Source organism: Gossypium raimondii, chromosome 5, assembly GCF_025698545.1.
Source record: "Gossypium raimondii isolate GPD5lz chromosome 5, ASM2569854v1, whole genome shotgun sequence".
NCBI lineage: Eukaryota > Viridiplantae > Streptophyta > Magnoliopsida > Malvales > Malvaceae > Gossypium > Gossypium raimondii.
In genome coordinates this window covers 52,089,515-52,109,005 of record NC_068569.1, presented here as the reverse complement: position 1 = coordinate 52,109,005, position 19,491 = coordinate 52,089,515, and the positions used below count along the sequence as shown (strand labels likewise).

The 19,491-nt window shown below is 30.0% G+C and overlaps 2 protein-coding genes and 1 pseudogene across 5 annotated transcripts in view; 1 reads left to right on the top strand and 2 right to left on the bottom strand.

Moving 5' to 3' along the window:
* LOC105766491 (proton pump-interactor 1-like) overlaps positions 1-19,491 on the top strand; it is a 97,053-nt pseudogene that overhangs the window by 43,145 nt on the left and 34,417 nt on the right.
* The window catches only part of LOC128040986 (probable disease resistance protein At1g52660), a 38,704-nt gene that overhangs the window by 4,501 nt on the left and 14,712 nt on the right, over positions 1-19,491 (bottom strand). The window lies entirely within an intron of this gene.
* LOC105766506 (disease resistance protein At4g27190-like) overlaps positions 10,680-19,491 on the bottom strand; it is an 84,774-nt gene continuing 75,962 nt past the window's right edge. For 3 of the 4 annotated variants that reach the window (XM_052630212.1, XM_052630210.1, XM_052630213.1), the window contains 2 exons: positions 11,021-13,981; positions 10,680-10,922 (listed from right to left, as the gene is read on the bottom strand). In XM_052630212.1, the coding sequence (XP_052486172.1) occupies positions 10,919-10,922; positions 11,021-13,971 (2,955 nt within the window). In that variant the 5' untranslated portion in view covers positions 13,972-13,981 and the 3' untranslated portion in view covers positions 10,680-10,918. Of the gene's footprint in view, positions 10,923-11,020; positions 13,982-14,403; positions 14,653-19,491 lie in introns of those variants that run through there. The other variant, XM_052630211.1, reaches the window with a different exon arrangement.

The following is a 19,491-nucleotide window of genomic DNA, read 5'->3' as shown; positions in this document are numbered from 1 at the left end:
TATAATTTTATCTAATTCTTTTAAATATTACTTAAAATTTAAAAAATTATTTATTTAAAATTTATATGAAAGATACAATAATTCAATATAAAAATTGTAAAAAAGTCGAGTGTTAGCGGCGTTTATGAAAAAAACGTCGCAAAAGGTAAACAATAGTGGCATTTTTTGTCCAAACGCCGCTAAAAGTCGAGCAATGGTGGCTTTCTTTTCCAAACGCCACAAATATGTTTTTTGCAAAACGGCGTCGTTTTGTAATTATATTTTTTTATCCCAAAATTTCAAATGAAATCACTTCTTTTTTTCCCCTTCTTTTTCCCAAAATTGATTTCCCCCACGCCCAGAAATCCCACTAGAAATCTCTTTCTTTTTTGCCCATTTTATTTTTCCCAAACCATTTCTCCCCTACCCCTACCTTTATTTTTTCCCCTTTATTTTATCTTGCAGACTGTTGTTATGAGAGATAAGGTCACGGGGAGACCTTGTGTCTTTGGATTTGTTGTCTTCTCAAATTCGTCTGTTGTCGAAACTGTTCTTCAAGAAAATTTCATTGCTAACCCTCCATTTTCTGCGAATCTTGGTCGCTTCTTTGGCTATTTTGTCCATGGCGATTGCAGCGGCAACTGTTATTGTCCCATTGGGCCTTCTTTTCTTCATCTCTGACCTCGCTGTGAATCTCATTCAGGTTCTTATTAGGGTTTTTTTTTTTTAATTTGGTATATTTGCTTTTGTTCTAACTTCTTAGGGAATCTGCCTCATATTTTAATTTTAATAGGTTCCAGTTTTAGGTTAATTATTTGAGAAATAATTTCAATAATGATTTTATTTTGATTTTGATGAGTTTTAATGTAAATGTAATTTTGGTGCCAAACTTTAATTAGTTAATTTATAGTATAATAATTCAATTTTGTTTTTTTGCCAAAGTAGAATTGGTTGATTGTTTCTCAAATTGAAGATTTTATCTGTATTTTCCTTGGTTGATTGTTTCTCAAATTGTTGTCACAGAGTTATATAAAGCAAAAAGATCTCCTTAAATTTTATTTTTGAAGTAAGAAGGTCAATATGGGTGCTTCGGAGGAGAACAGTGCCTTGTTCCCAATCTTTGTGTTCATTATAATGCCTATGCCATTAGTGCCATACACTACAGTTAAGATATTAAGCACATTCTTGAAGAAGGCAATGACTAAAGGTCATGTTCTTTAGCGGCGTTTGCAGGTAAAGCGCCACTAAAGGTCATGTTTTTTAGCGGCGTTTGTGATAAAAGCGCCGCTAAAAATCATGTTCTTTAGCGGCGTTTGTGGGTAAAGCATCGCTAAAGAGCATGACCTTTAGCGGCGTTTGTGATAAAAGCGCCGCTAAAGGTCATGTTTTATAGAGGCATTTTTTTCACATAAACGCCACAAAATTTAGTGGCGTTGTCTATAGTGACACAAGTGCCGCAAATAGTTTTAGCGGCACTTTATAGGCCTAAAAAAAGGCCGCTAAAAGCCTGTTTTGCTATAGTGAATGTTTAAATAAATAAATAAAAAGAAAATAAACCTAAACTTAAAAACAGTTAAAAACCAAAATAGAATAAACCAAATTAAAATAACAAATATAACAAGAAGATAATTAATCGAGCTCTAGTCGCACCGACCCACCTAAGTCTAAGGATTGCCTAAGAATAAGAGAAACTGAGAGCGAGCTTACAAGCTTAATGTGTACCTTATAAGAGTAAAAATATCAGATATAATTTTCAAACATGCTTTTGGAAGTCAATCAAACATATATCATATATAAAATCATAATCAGAACATATCAGATGTAGATTACAATCCTACTCCGATCCGTTACACACCATCTTCGACCATCCCTACACACCATATAGGGTATTAAATACCCATCAAACCCTATACACCGCTTAGTGTCGATATGAAACTTTTCAAAATATTCGTAGCCTAATTGCCAAATCATTACGTGATTCATTGCCAAATGCAGAAATATGTGTGGTTGAGCGACCAAATATGGCAAATGAATTAAACTCCCACACTTCCTCCGAAAACACAAATCTCATCCTAATACACATGCAGAATTAACAAATGTCAGAAATGTACATGTCATACATGCTTTTATAACATATAAACATTTGTGTTCTAAATTTTTATATACTTGTGTATGTAAATAATGTTATTGATTTAGCATCACCAACTCGGGATTGAAGACAAAATAATGATAAACATTTGTATTCATTTAGTATTCTTAATATGATGTGTTTTTGTGTTTAGATTTTGTTTTACTCTCAATTTAATCTAATTTTTATTTTTATATCATACATATTTCATGTGTTATTATTAATTAGTTCAATTATACTCTTCATTATATATTGTATGTTCTTTTAAACACAAATATGTGTTCTAAATACGTGATTTCCACACGTATAATCATGTGATAAGATTTCTAGTGTTATTAAGACCTTTTAAAAAATTGTAATTCTTAGACTCCTTGATATACTCTTAAAATAATCTAAAACTTTTTCAAGCCTAATCCATTTTTAGTCCAGCTCAGTCAACCCAGAAAAGTCCATTTGAGAGTTCAGAAAATAATAAAATATTAAAAAACATTTTTATATTTTTAATTAAATTTAAAATTTAAAAATATATTTTTTTAAATTGAATTCAAGTTGTAATGGCTCAAGACATAAAAACCTTGTCCAAGCCCAACTCGACCATGGAAGAAGAAACATAATTTGTTTTTACAATTTGGGTTATGAAAAATAATTTAAATATAATTAAATTTTGAATTGAGTTTGAAAAAAAATTGTGGTATATTTTTTAATCTTTTGACTAAAAAAAATGACATCCGGGTCGATTTCATAAGCCTCTGTAATACCGGTTCTAAATGTTCTTCAAGAGCATGAAACTCATCTAGATAACATTACTAATTTGGTTTCGAGAAACGTTGAGGAAGTATGTAATGATCTAACTTTTTTATTTTGTTATGTGCCTAGTTTGTTATTGGATTCTATTGAATGATACTTTTCTTTATTTCTCATACAATTTAGTTCTTCAACAACATATTCAAGATTTTATTTTTCTAGAATTTTATATACATTTTCTATTTTATAAATGATTTTGAGTTTTTTATAATTTTATATAAAATCGTGGTCAATCGATAAAAATATAAAAATTAGGGACTAAAATTGTAACATCCCAAACCCGACCTAAATGTTATGGCCAAATTTGGAGGAATTACATTAGCTTATTTAAAAACCTAGAAATTGAATTTGAAATCGTGTGTTTTGGCATTATTAATTCTAGCAAATCACTTTTCAGTTTTTAAGAAAACACTCATTAAAACTATTTATTTTATTATAGAAAAACACTTAAATGGTTACTTTATTTTGCAGCGGAAATTTTAGAGTATTAAATTTCAAAAATCGTGACTTAATTTGCAAAACACAAAACTTTGTAGTTTTAAGTAATAATTACTAAATTCAACTAAATAAACCAAAACGTAAAGCAAAATGCAGAAACAAATTTACAACCCCCCAAAAAATCTAGAAAGTCCAGAATAATTTAAAAAAATGAACCATCATACTTAAATAACTTAGAACCCAATCTGAGCTTCTGTACGTCGTTTGGTCCTCAGTATGCCGATTACTTGAGAAGTCAAAGAACTTAGGTGAGCTTATAGGCTTAGTGTGTAACTCAACCCAAACAGGCAGAATAGACTCAAATACAATAACAATTACAGAAATAGATACAGATGCAATCTCATATATAGAATCAGATGCAGATACAAATGCAGATGCAAATACAGAAATAGAAATAAATCCTACCCCCATCCACTACACACCATCTCTGTCCCGCCAATACACACCAGATAGGACTATAAGAGCCCATCCATCCGTCATGCCAATATACAACTTGAAATTAAATATACAAGTCAATGAGTTGTATTAGGGTGTGACATTAAATATGAAACTTACTATCTGGTTTTATATTATGTGTAAATTGTACTTGATTTCATCTATATGTTTAGCTATAACTAGAATTTAGTGAATTCATCACTAAAATGGACTGAATTGAAAAATTATGTGAATATTAGCTATTATGAACAAGTATAAGGTGCAAAATGTAACTTTGTTTTGTTTTGTTTTGTTTTGTTTTTAATTTGTTATTGGATTTTATTAAATCATAATTTTCTTTATTTTTCATACAATTTAGTTATTCAACAACTTCAAGATTTTATTTTCTAGAAATCTTATCTACATTTTCTATTTTATAAATATTTTGAGTTTCTTTCAATAATTGTTTATACACAATCAGAGTCAAATTGACAGAAAATATAAAAACTGATGACTAGAATTATTATTATTATATCAAGTGAAACAAGTGCCACTTAACAATCGGGTGAGCAAAAAGAAAACAATTTCGAAAACAATAGTCATGAATCAAGCAAAGAAAAGCATGTGATGGATTAAGCAAATGAAAGAAAATTAGCTTGAAATATGGTGATAGACGTTGGAGATCAAAACAAAATCATTGAAGTTGGCAATGAATAATATTTAATAATAATAATAATAGTTATAAGAATGCATAATTATAAGTTGCAACTTGAAATAAAATATACAAGTAAAGGAGTTGCATTAGGTATAGTTATTGGCACCCCATTACTAAATTATTTGCGTTGTTGAAGTTGTCAGTATTCAATTTTGGATTCTGGACAATTTCTTACCTATCGTACTTTTAAATTGAAATAATAACAAATTTAATCCTTAATTTTATACTTTCAATCAATTTGATCTTGATAATATATAACATGGTAAAAAATAAAATTATTTTTAAAATTTTAGAACATTATAAAATTAAAATTAAATAAAATAGATAAAATTTTCAAAATTAAATAAAGTGAGAGAAAATGAGGGTAATTTTTTAAGCCCTTCAAAATTTCTCCATATTATTTATATCAAAATATCCAATACCCATTCTTTAAAAAGAATATATATATAAAAACATTAAGAAAATGATATGCCTCTATGTTTTACCTCTTCTATTTCTTGACGTAGCTTTTATATAATTTAAATGTAATGAAAATTTGAATTGAGTTTGAAAAATAAATTTTTTGTGGTATGTTTTGCATTCTTTTGATTAAAAAATGGCATCAAGGTCAATTTCATAAGCCTCTGTAATATCATTTTAGGTATTCTTCTAGGGCATGCAATTCAACTTGAAAATATTACTAATTTGGTTTTAAGAAACATTGATTTGTTCTGTTTTTCATTTGTTATTAGGTTTTAAATGATAATTTAATTTCTTTATTTCTCAATACAGTCCAGTTACTCAACAACATATTCAAGATTTTATTTTTAAAGTTTTTATATACATTTTCCTATTTTATAAATATTTTTAATTTTTTATGATTTTATACAAAATCAAGGTCAAATTAACAAAAATATAAAACTTGAGGACTAAAATTATTATTGTACCAACTAAAACAAGTGCCACTTAATAGTCAGGTGACAACTAAAACAACTGCCACTCAATTGTAACATCATCATCATCATCATCATAATAATGGGAAAGTATGGGAAAGCAGGGTATAAGAATGTCTAATATACTAGTAAATGACTTGTATTAGGTATAACAAAAAATAAATATAGTTATTGTAGATTGAGTATTTATTTAATTGCCATGGGTATTGTTGTCAATGTAGAAGGATATGAGTTCGACAATATTAAAACGTGCTATCTTCTTATTAGACCACCCAAAACTCAAAACCCAAAATCCCCAAAATCCACAACCCTAAACAATTTATGGTGATATTAGAAATAAATGCAAAAGAAAATAAATATTTATTTTTGAAAATAAAAACAGCTCAACCTCAATTGCAGCTCTATATCTTCCATTTTGCAATTCAACTCATCTCTCATCCTCTTGAAGTTTCTCACATAATCATTGAGCTTTCTGTGATATTGCAAGTATTTACAAGCCGGAGTTCCGAGACAATTTGCAACGTACTCCATTGCTATGTCCCTGCAACGCAATCATATATAACAGTAGCAGATAATGAAAATCTGTGAATGTATTGGCTTTTTGATATGTCAGTGTAAGCATGAATGCAAGTTTCAAGCAATGGCGTTTATTAGATGGAGCTATGGATGGGTGGCAGACAGAAACATGATGAAATTTGTATATCCAGAATTAACCTCTCAATGTATAGAAAATGCTAGATTCAAGTGTGCAACAGAATATTAAGAGGTAAAATGTTCAACAGTTTGGGATTTCAGCATTATGTTGCTTCTGGGTAGCTCTTTTGGTATTAATTTCTAACTATAGTAGATTATGTCTGCTGATCATCCAGTCTGGAAATCTAAAACTGTTGATAATCAGCAGAGGAAAGCATAGCTTCAGATCTTATTACAATTATTCATCTTTCTTGTTATGTAAAAGCAAAGGAAATCATGTCATGAGTTGATAATAAGCAAACAAATTTTCAAATGAGCTGAATTGCATATTTAAGGATCAAAGAATGGGAAGCAGAAATTGCCTGACCTACTGGCTGAAAAGTGTTATTAGAACTGAAAATGAAGCAGTGAAGTTCACTCCCTTGACTATCTTACAAAGCAAACTGCTATAACTGAAGCAGATAATAAAAAACAATCATTGCATAGTCATGAACTAAGCAATGAAAAGCATGTCATGGATTAAGCAAATGAAACAAAATTACCTTGACTGGATGCTTGATAAAAACAGTGAAGAAGAAAGAATGTTGTGGGTACAATAGCAAAACAAGGAACAAAGTGAAGATAAAAACAGGCAAAATAATGAGGCATTCACTTCTGTGGTGGGTTCCACAAAGGCAGGATTATTAGTAAGAAATCCCATATTTTCTTTTAGCTTTTTGCTTTGCTGTCTGCCATTATTAGTTGGCATTTTGGGTATTTGATACTGACATTTCTACTTGATAAAACCTTGAATCTGCTCTCAAATTTGAAAGATAGATATGAGGTCTAAAATCCATGGAAATGTCCTTTCCATTCATTCTGGACAATACTAACAAGTTTTGCAGTCATCTTGGTGCTCAATTGTAACATCATCATCATCATCATCATCATCATCATCATAATGGGAATGTATGGGAAAGCAGGGTATAAGAATGTCTAATATACTAGTAAATGACATGTATTAGGTATAAATATATATATATATAGTTATTGGTGTTGTAGTAAATAACTTGTGTTGTTGATATTACATTTTGGATTTAACTCTTGAACAATTTCTTACATACTCCATTGTTAAGTGGTATTCTTTTAATTAATATAATTGTTATTTTAGTCTTTTTAAGTTTTATATTTTTACTCGATTTAATCTTGATAATATATAAAATGGTAAAAATAAATTATTTTAAAATTTTAGTACATTATAAAATTAAAAATTAAATAAAAGTTGATAAAATTTTCAAAAATAAATAAAGTGTGAGAAAATGAGGGATAATTGTTTTAAACCCTACAGAAATTCTCTATATTATGTATATCGAAATATCCAATACTCGTTCTTTAAAACAAACATAAAAACAAATATTAAGCTGATTTATTTGTTCTCTGTTTTTACTTTTTCTATTTCTTGATATAATTTTTACCTTACAAGAGAAGATAAACTTTTGAATATGATTTCGTTTTACAATTTGAGTTTCAAAAATAATTTAAATGTAACGAAAAATTGAATTGAGTTTGAAACATAATAGCTTTTGGCTAAAAAAAATGACATCAAGGTCAATTTCATAAGCCTCTGCAATATCAATTCTAGATGTTCTTTAAGGACATGAAACTCAACTTAATAATATTACTAATTTGATTTGAGAAACATTGATGAAGCATGTAATGATCTAACTTTTATTTTATTTTTAATTTATTATTAGATTCTATTAAATGCTGATTTTCTTTATTTCTTATACAATTTAGTTATGTAACAACATATTCAAGATTTTATTTTCTAGAATTTTTATATAAAAATTTATATTTTATACATAATTTGGAGGTTTTTTATAATTTTGTATAAAATTAAGGTCAAATTGATAAAAATATAAAAATTGAGGACTAAAATTATCATTATTATTATTATAATTATTATTATTATATCAATTAAAACAAGCGTCACTTAACAGTCGAGTGAAGAAAACAAACAATTCCGAAAACATGAGTGACCGAATTGTAAGTCTGTTTAGTTAAGTTTAGTATGGATGTTTTTGATCCTATTTCTATTAATTACTAATCTTAAAAAATGAATTAATAATTTTGTTTTGAAACATGCAATTTAATGATTTAATATTTGTGACATTTCTATACGAATGATGACATTTATAAATATTTATACGCTTTTAAAAGATATGGGTAAACTACATCACAGGTCATCTAATTATTGTACCTTTTCTTTTTGGTCACCAACTATTAATTTATTTTAATTTGGTCACTCAACTAATTAAGATTGTTTTTTTTATCCATTTTCGTTAAGTGCCTTAAAACTCTAATCGGAGGGTGATGTGGCAGTTAAAAAATTGATATAACAATAAATTTATCTCTCAACTTTGATATAATATATCAATTTGATCATAATTTTAAAAAACTAAATTTCAAAATTTATAAATCAAGTGTGCTAGGTGGAAGTGGCTGAAAAGGAGGGTTGGAACCCATTATTAGTTGGATAAACAACTGGGTTTATTAGGCTTTTTCAGGTCATTTTCTGTAAAAGAGTTAGGGGCAGCCTGCTCTGAAGTTTGAGCTTGAGATTCTAACAATGGAATTGGGATTTCAAGCAGTGGACGAAAGCAATTAGTTGTTGCTTTGCTGTTGAAGATATTGAAGAAAGTTCCAAGAGATAACCTTGTCCTTGCGCAGCAGCTACCCCATTTTTCTTCTCGCCTGTTTTGTGTATTATTCTGCAATCACCCATTCTTCCTGCAAAATAACACCATTTCAATCTTATACTATTGAGTATTTGACAATTCAGTGTTGCATGCTCATGCTTTTAGCCTTTTCAAATCTTGTTTAATCAGTGCATGAACAATAAACATGCAACTAGTGAGCGAAATGAAGGCCGTCACATCAGAAATTATTCCACTGTTTCATCATATTATTGTTATTATTAGCATTCAGCTGAAAAGAATATGTCAACCCAGAAATCATACAAACAGAATATATCTACTACTATTTAACGATAAATTAGGTTCAAATAAAAAAAAAGAGAAGTTTTTTTTTTTTTTTTTTGTTTGAAGAAGGGTGGAGGAGGATATGGAGGCAACCATAGTAGTGACCGTGGGGAAGCAGAAAAGGTAGGTAAAATTTGATGATGAAATAGAGATCATTTGTAATTTTGAAGATTATTTTTTTAAAATTATGCCAAACTGATATAATATTTAAAAGTTAAAGAGCAATTTTTTTTATTATACTAATTATTTGAATTGGTCACTATCGCATTAACCCACTAACTGATTGTTGACATGACATTCATTTTTTTACTTTTTACTAAAATTAGGAACCTCTCTATAATTAATCCAAAACACTAACAAAGCCTCAAAGGTAAATTTATTTGAAAGCGGATTCCTTTGGTTTTTTTCATTTGTTCTTAAAGATTGAGTTTTTCCCTTCCTGGATCCCATACTGAGTCCATGAAGAAGTCAGTTTCTACTCAATCCTTTCCCAAGCTTGTTACCATTTTAGCTTCCTTGTTGCTTCTCTTTCACCTTGTCTTAGCTATTGACTATGTTCTAACCAAGAAGATTCTTGGCGAAAAATCTGAGCTATACAATAACGATAAGTGGAAATGGACTCTGGATATCGGATCCAAGTTCCTCGTCAGAACTAAAAAATCTGCCATATCCCCAGTCGCCATGCAAGATTCGACGATAGCCGTAGGTCCTTACATGACGGCTTGTGTCTTTCACTCCAACTTCACCTATAGTTTCCCAATAGTATCCACTTGGAAGTTTGCCGTTTGTATTTCTACACTAATTTGTACGATAGTCAAAACACAACCAACACTCTTTGTACACCATTGTGATGAAACGTAGTTCTTATGGTGCAGTGAGGAGCAATAGAGATGGAAAGCAGGGGATGAGTGGCGACAAGGATATGTGGTTCTTATGCTGCAAATAAACAAAAACAAATGTTTTGGGCTAATAGAAAAATCCCTAGCTTTAGTCAAAAGTAAAAAAAAATGTCATGTCAATGTCTAATTCAAGCAATTATTTTAATTAAAGTGACTAAATTGATAAAAAATAAAGTGACCAAAATAGAAATAATGTTGTTTTAGAATAACCTACGGTGTAGTTTATCCAATAAATTATACTATAAAGGTAGTAATAATTTGATATTATATTTTAATTCCATTTTAAATCTAATTTTTTTAAAATTAATTTTAGAAATTTATTTTAATTTCAAATATTTTAATATTAATCAATTATAAATGTTAAGAAAAATAATTTCACTTTACGATCAATACAAACATATCTAATTAAGATTATGCCAATAGATCAATATAAGTAAAGAGTACTATAATTTTAAATAATAGAATTGAGGTATTAAAGAATGTGATGTTTTAGATTTAAATTTCAACATGTACATATATATTTTAAAATTTTATGTAAAAATAAAAATATTCTCAAAATAATATTTGTTATTTTATGAAAATAATATTAAAATTCAATTAACGAATTACATCAATTCAATTAAGAACATATAAAGATTTTTTATATAATATTTGAATTTAATTGTTTTATATAAAATACAAATAAAATAATTTGTTATTAAAATGGAAAAGGAGTCAATTATTATGGTGGCTGCTCAATTCCTCAATGCTCCATCATTCCTTTTATTCCCGCCTTTTTTGCACCATCCTCCGCGCTGCTACTCTCTTCTACTTCTTTGGCGGCAATGGAGGCAGCATCATCTTATAACAAAAATAAAATATAACATGAAATGGTTTTAAAATTCAGAAATTAGATTTATAAATTAAATAAAATAAACTAAGCTATAAATGGTTCATACCTTCCATCCTTCCAAAGGGGTTGAAGAACATTTTTAAAGTTTGGATGGTCATCCCACTCCAACCATTCCCACCATTCTTTCCATGACCTGATGGTAAGAGAAGGTGGAGCATATGCAAATGGCTGCCCATTGCCAACAAGGGGAACAAATGGAGGAATTCTCTTCAGTTTATAACAGTCTCCAGCAACTTGGATAACTTGGAGAGAATCGCAAACCATCACTCCACTTTTGCTGCATATGCTCGTCAAATTTGGTAATCTCCACAATTTCAACTTTCTCAATTTAGGAAGATGGAATTTGATTAATGCATCACTCCCTTTTTCTTCAACTTCTGATGTTGGTGCTCCCAATATTTCTGCTACCTTATCACAGTGTGACACTGATATTACTTCCAGGTTTTGGAGGTTTGGAAGCAACCAATGTGGAAGCAACGTCTTCATACTTGAGCAGCTGTCTATCGTAATTTCCTTAAGATGGGAAAAGGCGGCAGACGGAGCCAATGTTGATGTTGTTGCTGGACCAATTCCTTCATCTTTCATAATAAGGGCACTCAACTTTGGTAGCTCACTAAGATCCAACATCTCGAGGCTCTGAAATGGATGAGCGGAAGAAGAGGCAAAAGAGGACAGGGAAACAACACACTCTATCCCTTCACACCACCAAACCCTCAAGCCAATCGCATTTTTGAAGGAAGAATTATCATTGACTAAGCTTCTTAAATTGTGGCACTTTAAAATATTCAACTGTTGAATTTCAATTGGGTGCATAATTAACTCACCTTCCCAATCATGGAATCCTCCAATTGTTACTGTTTTATCTCTTGTAGCACGCATAAAAGATGAGCCCACCTGTAAATCGTACTTGATGAGATTTTTCTTACTTTGTTGCATTGAGGAGATGAACTTACTGAATTCACTGACGTCTTCGAAATGTCCGGTTAAGTTCTCCAACTTCTTCAATGGTTCCATCTCCTCTGCTTTTAGACTGGTTCTTTTATTGTCCTTATGAAAACCCAAGTGCTGAAGGTGAACGAGTTTTGGTAAAAGTCCAGCGGGTATCTCTTTCAGAGTGAACACTTGAACATCAAGATATCTTAGCTTTATCAGCATATCCATGCCTTCTGGTACTTCCTCAATTCTAGTCCAACTTAGATCCAACTTCTTCAATTCTTGAAGCATCGAAAGACATGGCAGAGCTCTTAATTCATAACAGCCAGAAAGCAACAATGTTGTGAGGTTCTTTAGTTCAGAGATGGAATTTGGTAAACTTTTGATCTTCGTAGAGGACAAATTGAGAACACTAAGACAAGGCATGTTTATGAAGAAAGAATTTGAGATCTTCTTTATAGGGTTCTCCTGCAATAACAAGGTTGTGAGAAGTTGACATTTTGTGGGCAGCACATCTATGGAAATTTCTGATATGGAGTTATACATCAGTGACACTTTCTCAATATCCGGACTCCATTGCTCCTTTTCTGGTAACTCTTCTAATTGCAAACCTGCTTGTATCATACATCGAGGATTCATTCTTGTGATCGACAATGCCATCTCTCTCACTGCATCATGCATCTTTACGCAAGGTTGACCATTTACATTGGTAGTATTTTCCAACAAGCAATTCTCTTCTAACTTCTTCAAAATAACATGGCCCTTTTCTTTCATTTCTTGTCTTGTACCCATATCATCTATGAATCCCTCTTCAATCCAGCACTCAATTAGCCCATACTTCCAAATTTGAAAATCTTCAGGATATAATGCGCAATGTAAGAAACAATGCTTCATTTTCTCGTCTTTTAAGTGATTGAAGCTAACTTTCAAACTCTCGATCACTTTATCTTCCGCTTCTTTCACTTTCCCTATTCTCTCTTTCAATTCCCTGAGTGCATTTTTCCAAATAAGAGGGTCCTCTTCTCCTTTCAATGTACCAGCTACGACAACAATTGTAAGAGGTAGACCCGCACATTCTTCAACAACGGGCCTCAAAATTGGCATTAAAGTTTGATTTTGCACTATGTTCGGGCCAACTTTACTCAAGAATAGTGTCAATGCCTGTTGTCCTGAAAGGGGCTTCACTTTTATCACCTTACAACCCATAAACTTACAGACATGCTCCGAACGGGTTGTCAACACCAACTTGCAGCCATTGCTGTCACTCGGCTCGGGGATCCCAACTTCTTCTCGAGAGAATTCATCCCACACATCATCTAGGATTAGAACATGCTTTCCTGCGTTCTTCAGCATTTCTGACAAGATTGCTGCTCGTCTTAGCTTGTCTCCTTCTCTAGGCCAATCTTCGTTCAACTTCAAAGCAGCTGCAATATCATCTTGTACCTTCATGACATTGAACTCCTTTGATATGGTAACCCAGATTACCCTTTCGAATCTTTGTTCTTTCAAAAGATCATTGTGGATGTGCTTCATGATAGTGGTTTTACCCACACCGCCCATCCCCCAAACCCCAATCTCTTTTACCTCCTCTTGCATCAAACATGCCCAAATCTCTTTTCTTGCAGCTTCCTCCCCAACTAGTTCTGATGTTGGCAGTGGCAACCCAGCACTTGGACCATCCATGGCAAGACCTTCAGAGGCATTAGGAGCTTTATCAAGAAATTCCTTCATTTCTCGAGTCTTTTCATCAACCAGCTTCCCGTTGCAAGCACGACAGAGATATCTCCCGTTACTGGCTTTGTTTTCAACATCCTGTGCTTCCGCAATCATCTCTTTCACAGCTTTCAACCAAATTTCAACTCCCTTCTTCGGTATCTTCCCCAGAGGACGAAGAAGCTCTGCTTTCAATTGCAGCTCTATTTCTTCCATTTTGCAATTCAATTCTTCTCTGATCCTGTTGAAGTTTCTCACATAATCGTTCAGCTTTCTGTGATATTGCAAATATTTACAAACAGGAGTTCCGAGACAATTTGCAATGCCGACAACAGGCTCTACGTACTCCATTGCTATGTCCCTGCAATGCAATCAAATATAACAGTAGCAGAGAATGAAAATCTGTGAATGAATTGGATATTTTATGAAGTATTGATATGTCAGTGTAAGCATGAAAAGGAAAACATGAATGCAAGTTTCAAGCAATGGCGTTAATTAGATGGAGCTATGGATGGGTGGCAGACAGAAACATGATGAAATTCTGGTCACCAGAATTAAGCTCTCGATGTATATAAAATGCTAGATTCAAGTGTGCAACAGTTCATTACAGAATATTAAGAGTTAAGATGTTGACAGTTTGAGATTTCAACATTATATTGCTTCTGGGTAGCTCTTTCTGTATTAATTTCAATCTAGAGTAGATTATGTCTGCTGATCATCTTATCTTAAAATCTAAAACTGTTGATAATCAGTAGAGGAAATCATTGCTTCAGATCTTATTACCTGACTTAGTGGCTGAAAGTGTTGAGAGAATAGAACTGAAAATGAAGCAGTGAAGTTCACTTCTTCCTTGGCTGTCTTACAAAGCTAGCTGATAAGAGTAGCAGATAATCAGAAAGAATCATTGCAAAGTCATGAATCGAGCAAAGAAAAGCATGTGATGGATTAAGCAAATGAAAGAAAATTAGCTTGACAGGATGCTTGAAATGTTGTGGTAGACCTTGGAGATCAAAACAAAATCATTGAAGATGGCAATAAATAATATTTAATAAAAATAATAGTTGGCAGGGTATCAGAATGTTACAACCTGAAATTAAATATACAAGTAAAGGAGCTGCGTTAGGTATAGTTATTGGCACCCCATTACTAAAGGATTTGCATTGTTGAAGTTGTCAGTATTGAATATACAACTTGAAATTAAATATACAAGTCAATGAGTTGTATCAGGGTGTGACATTAAATATGAAACTTACTCTCTGGTTTTATATTATGTGTAAATTGTACTTGAATATTTCATCTATATGTTTAGCTGTGAATTGAAAAATTATGTGAATATTAGCTATTATGAACAAGTATAAGGTGCAAAATGTAACTTTGTTTTGTTTTCAATTTGTTATTGTATTTTATTAAATCATAATTTTCTTTATTTTTCATACAATTTAGTTATTCAACAACTTCAAGATTTTATTTTTCTAGAAATCTTATCTACATTTTTCTATTCTATAAATATTTTGAGCTTTTTAATAATTTTTATACACAATCAGAGTCAAATTGACAAAAAAATATAAGAACTGATGACTAGAATTATTATTATACCAACTAAAACAAGTGCCACTTAATAGTTGGGTGTCAAAAAGAAAATAATTTCTAAAACATTAGTGATCAAATTGTAACATATTTTAGTTAAGTGACCAAAATAAAAACTTAATCATAGTTGAATTTTACCTAAATTCTTTTAAAATTTTACCAAAAATACTATTTTATTTACAAAGTAAGATATATGTTTATGAGGGTGTTTTCATCATTTTATATTTTTTATAAATCAATAAAATTTACCCATAATGATATTTGAACTAGGGACACCATGCATATAAAGCTTTTTCATTTACATTAGTTATAATGTTTTCATTTGAAACTTTAATAACTATATTTGTGTTCTAAATTTTTATATATTTGTATATGTAAATCATGTCATTGATTTAGCGTCACAAATGAACATGACACCAACTCAAGATTGAAGACAAAACAATGATAAACATTTGTATTCATTTAATATTCATGTGTTTTTGTGTTTAAATTTTGTTTCACTCTCAATTTAATCTAATTTTTATTTTAATATCATACATATTTCATGTGTTATTATTAATTAGTTCGAATCATACTCTTCATTATTTATTGTATGTTCTTTTTACCAACAAATATGTGTTCTAAATACGTGATTTTCACACTCATATGTGTGTGATAAGATTTCTAGTGTTATTAAAACCTTTTAAAAATTGTAATTATTAGACTTCTTGATATACTCTTAAAATAATCTAAAATTTTTCAAGCCTAATCCATTTTTAGCCCATTTCAGTCAACCCAGAAATGTTTATTTGAGAGTTCAAAAAATAATAAAATATTAAAAAACATTTTTATATTCTTAATTAAATTTAAATTTTAAAAATATTTTTTATTATTTAAATTGAATTCTAGTTGAAACAGCTCGTGACATAAAAACCTTGTCTAAGCCCAACTCAACCATGGAAGAAGAAACACATTTTGTTTTTACAATTTAGGTTCTGAAAAATAATTTAAATGTAATTAAAACTTGAAATGAGTTTGAAAAAAAATTGTGGTATATTTTGTAATCTTTTGACAAGGAAAAAAAAGACATCCGGGTTGATTTTATAAGTCTTTGTAATATCAATCCTAGATGTTCTTCAAGAGCATGAAACTGAACTTTTTTATTTCGTTTTGTTTCTTTATTGTTATTGGATTCTATTGAATGATATTTTCTTTATTTCTCATACATTTTAGTTCTTCAACAACATATTCAAGATTTTATTTTTCTAGAATTTTATATACATTTTCTATTTTATAAATGATTTTAATTTTTTTATATAAAATCGAGGTCAAATTGATCAATATATATATATATATATATATATATAAATTGAGGACAAAAATTGTAACGCTACAAACTGGTTTATACTTTATGGTCGAATCTAGAGGAATTACATTAACTTGTCTAAAACCCAAAAATAAATTTGAAATTGTGTGTTTTGACAATATTAATTCGCAAATCGCTTTTCAATTTTTAAGAAAATAATCATTAAAACTATTTATTTTGTTATAGAAAAACACTTAAGTGATTACTTTATTTTGCAAGTGAAAATTTTAGAGTACTAAAATTTGAAAACCATGACTTAATTTGTAAAACACAAAATCTTGTAGTTTTAAGTAATAATTACTAAATCCAACTAAGCAAAGCAAAATCCAGAAAAAGATTTACAACCCCCAAAAAAATCAGAATGTCCAGAATAATTTAAAAACATGAACCATCATACTTAAATAATTGAGAACTCAATCTGATCTCCTGCACGTCATCTGGTCCTAAATATGTTGATTAATTGAGAAGTTAGAAACATTGGGTGAGCTTATAGGCTCTATAACACCCCAAACCCGACCTAGACGTTATGGCCAAATCTGGAGATGTTACTACAATTTATTTGAAAATCCAAAATCCGTTCGACTTATAAAACAATGCTAGCTCTTATTAAGTAAAATCCGAGTTTATTTGGGGAAAATATCCTTCTTAACCATTTCGATAAATTTGTCGATTATTTACTCGTAAAACACTTACGTTTGCAGCGAAAATTTTTAGTTGAGTTCGATTTTGAAAACACGGTTTGTTGCTATGTAATTTAACATTTTGTAGATCAAATTTAAACCAACCAAAAACGTTTAAATAAATAAATAAAATGAAAATAAACCTAAACTTAAAAACAGTCCAAAAACAATTCAAAACCAACATAGAATAAACCAAATTAAAATAACAAATATACCAAGAAGATAATTAACCGAGCTCCAGTCACACCTACCCACCTAAATCTAAGGATTGCCTAAGAATAAGAGAAACTAAGAGTGAGCTTACAAGCTCAATGTGTAACTTATAAGAGTTAAAATATTAGATTTAATTTTCAAACATGCTTTTGGAAGTCAATTAGACATATATCATATACAGAAACAGAATCAGAACATATCAGGTGTAGATTACAATCCTACTCCGATCCGTTACGCACCATCTCCGACCATCCCTACACACCATATAGGGTATTAAATAACCATCAAACCCTACACACCACTTAGTGTCGATATAAAACTTTTCAAAGTATTCGCAGCCTAACTGCCAGATCATTAGGTGATTCATCGCCAAATGCAGAAATATGTGTGGCTAAGCCACCAAATAAGGCAAATGAATTAAACTCCCACACTTCCTCCGTAAACACAAATCTCATCCTAATGCACATGCAGAATTAACAAATGTCAGAAATGTACATGTCATAACATTTGTGTTCTAAGTTTTTATATATTTGTGTATGTAAATAATGTTATTGATTTAGCATCACCAACTCGGGATTGAAGACAAAACAATGATAAACATTTGTATTCATTTAGTATTCTTAATATGATGTATTTTTGTGTTTAGATTTTGTTTTACTCTCAATTTAATCTAATTTTATTTTAATATCATACATATTTCACGTGTTATTATTAATTAGTTCCAAATTATACTTTTCATTATTCATTGTATGTTATTTTTAAACACATCGTGTTATAAATACGTGATTTTCACATGCATATGTGTGTGATAAGATTTCTAGTGTTATTAAGACCTTTCAAAAAAAATTGTAATTGTTAGACACCTTGATATACTCTTATAAATAATCTAAAATTTTTCAAGCCTAACCCATTTTAGCCTAGCTTGGTCACTCCAAAAGTCCATTTGAGAGTTCAGAAAATAATAAAATATTAAAAACATTTTTATATTTTTAATTAAATTTAAATTTTAAAAATATCTTTTATTATTTAAATTGAATTCAAGTTGTAACGGGTCAAGACATAAAAACCTTTTCCAAGCCCAACTCGACCATGGAAGAAGAAACATAATTTGTTTTTACAAATTGGGTTATGAAAAATATTTTAAATATAATTAAATTTTGAATTGAATTTGAAAAAAAATTTGTGGTATATTTTGTAATCTTTTGACTAAAAAAAATGACATCCGGGTCGATTTCATAAACCTTTGTAATGCCGGTTCTAAATGTTCTTCAAGAGCATGAAACTCAACTAGATAATATTACTAATTTGGTTTCGAGAAACGTTGAGGAAGTATGTAATGGTCTAACTTTTTTATTGTATTATGTGCCTAGTTTGTTATTGGATTCTATTGAATGATACTTTTCTTTATTTCTCATACAATTTAGTTCTTCAGCAACATATTCAAGATTTTCTTTTTCTAAAATTTTACGTACATTTTTCTATTTTATAAATGATTTTGAGTTTTTTTATAATTTTTATATAAAATTAGGGTCAATTTGGTAAAAATATAAAAATTAAGGACTAAAATTGTAACATCCCAAACCCGGCCTAGACGTTATGACCAAATTTGGAGGAATTACATTAACTTATTTAAAAACCTAGAAATTGAATTTGAAATCGTGTGTTTTGGCAATATTAATTCTGGCAAATCACTTTCTAGTTTTTAAGAAAACATTCGTTAAAACTATTTATTTTATTATAGAAAAACACTTAAATGATTACTTTATTTTGCAGCAGAAATTTCAAAGTATTAAATTTCGAAAATCGTGACTTAATTTGCAAAACACAAAACTTTGTAGTTTTAAGTAATAATTACTAAATTCAACTAAGCAAACCCAAACGTAAAAGCAAAATACAGAAACAGATTTACAACCCCCCAAAAAATCTAGAAAGTCCAGAATAATTTAAAAACATGAACCATCATACTTAAATAACTGAGAACCCAATATGAGCTTCTGCACGTCGTTTGGTCCTTAGTATGCCGATTATCTGAAAAGCCAAAGAACT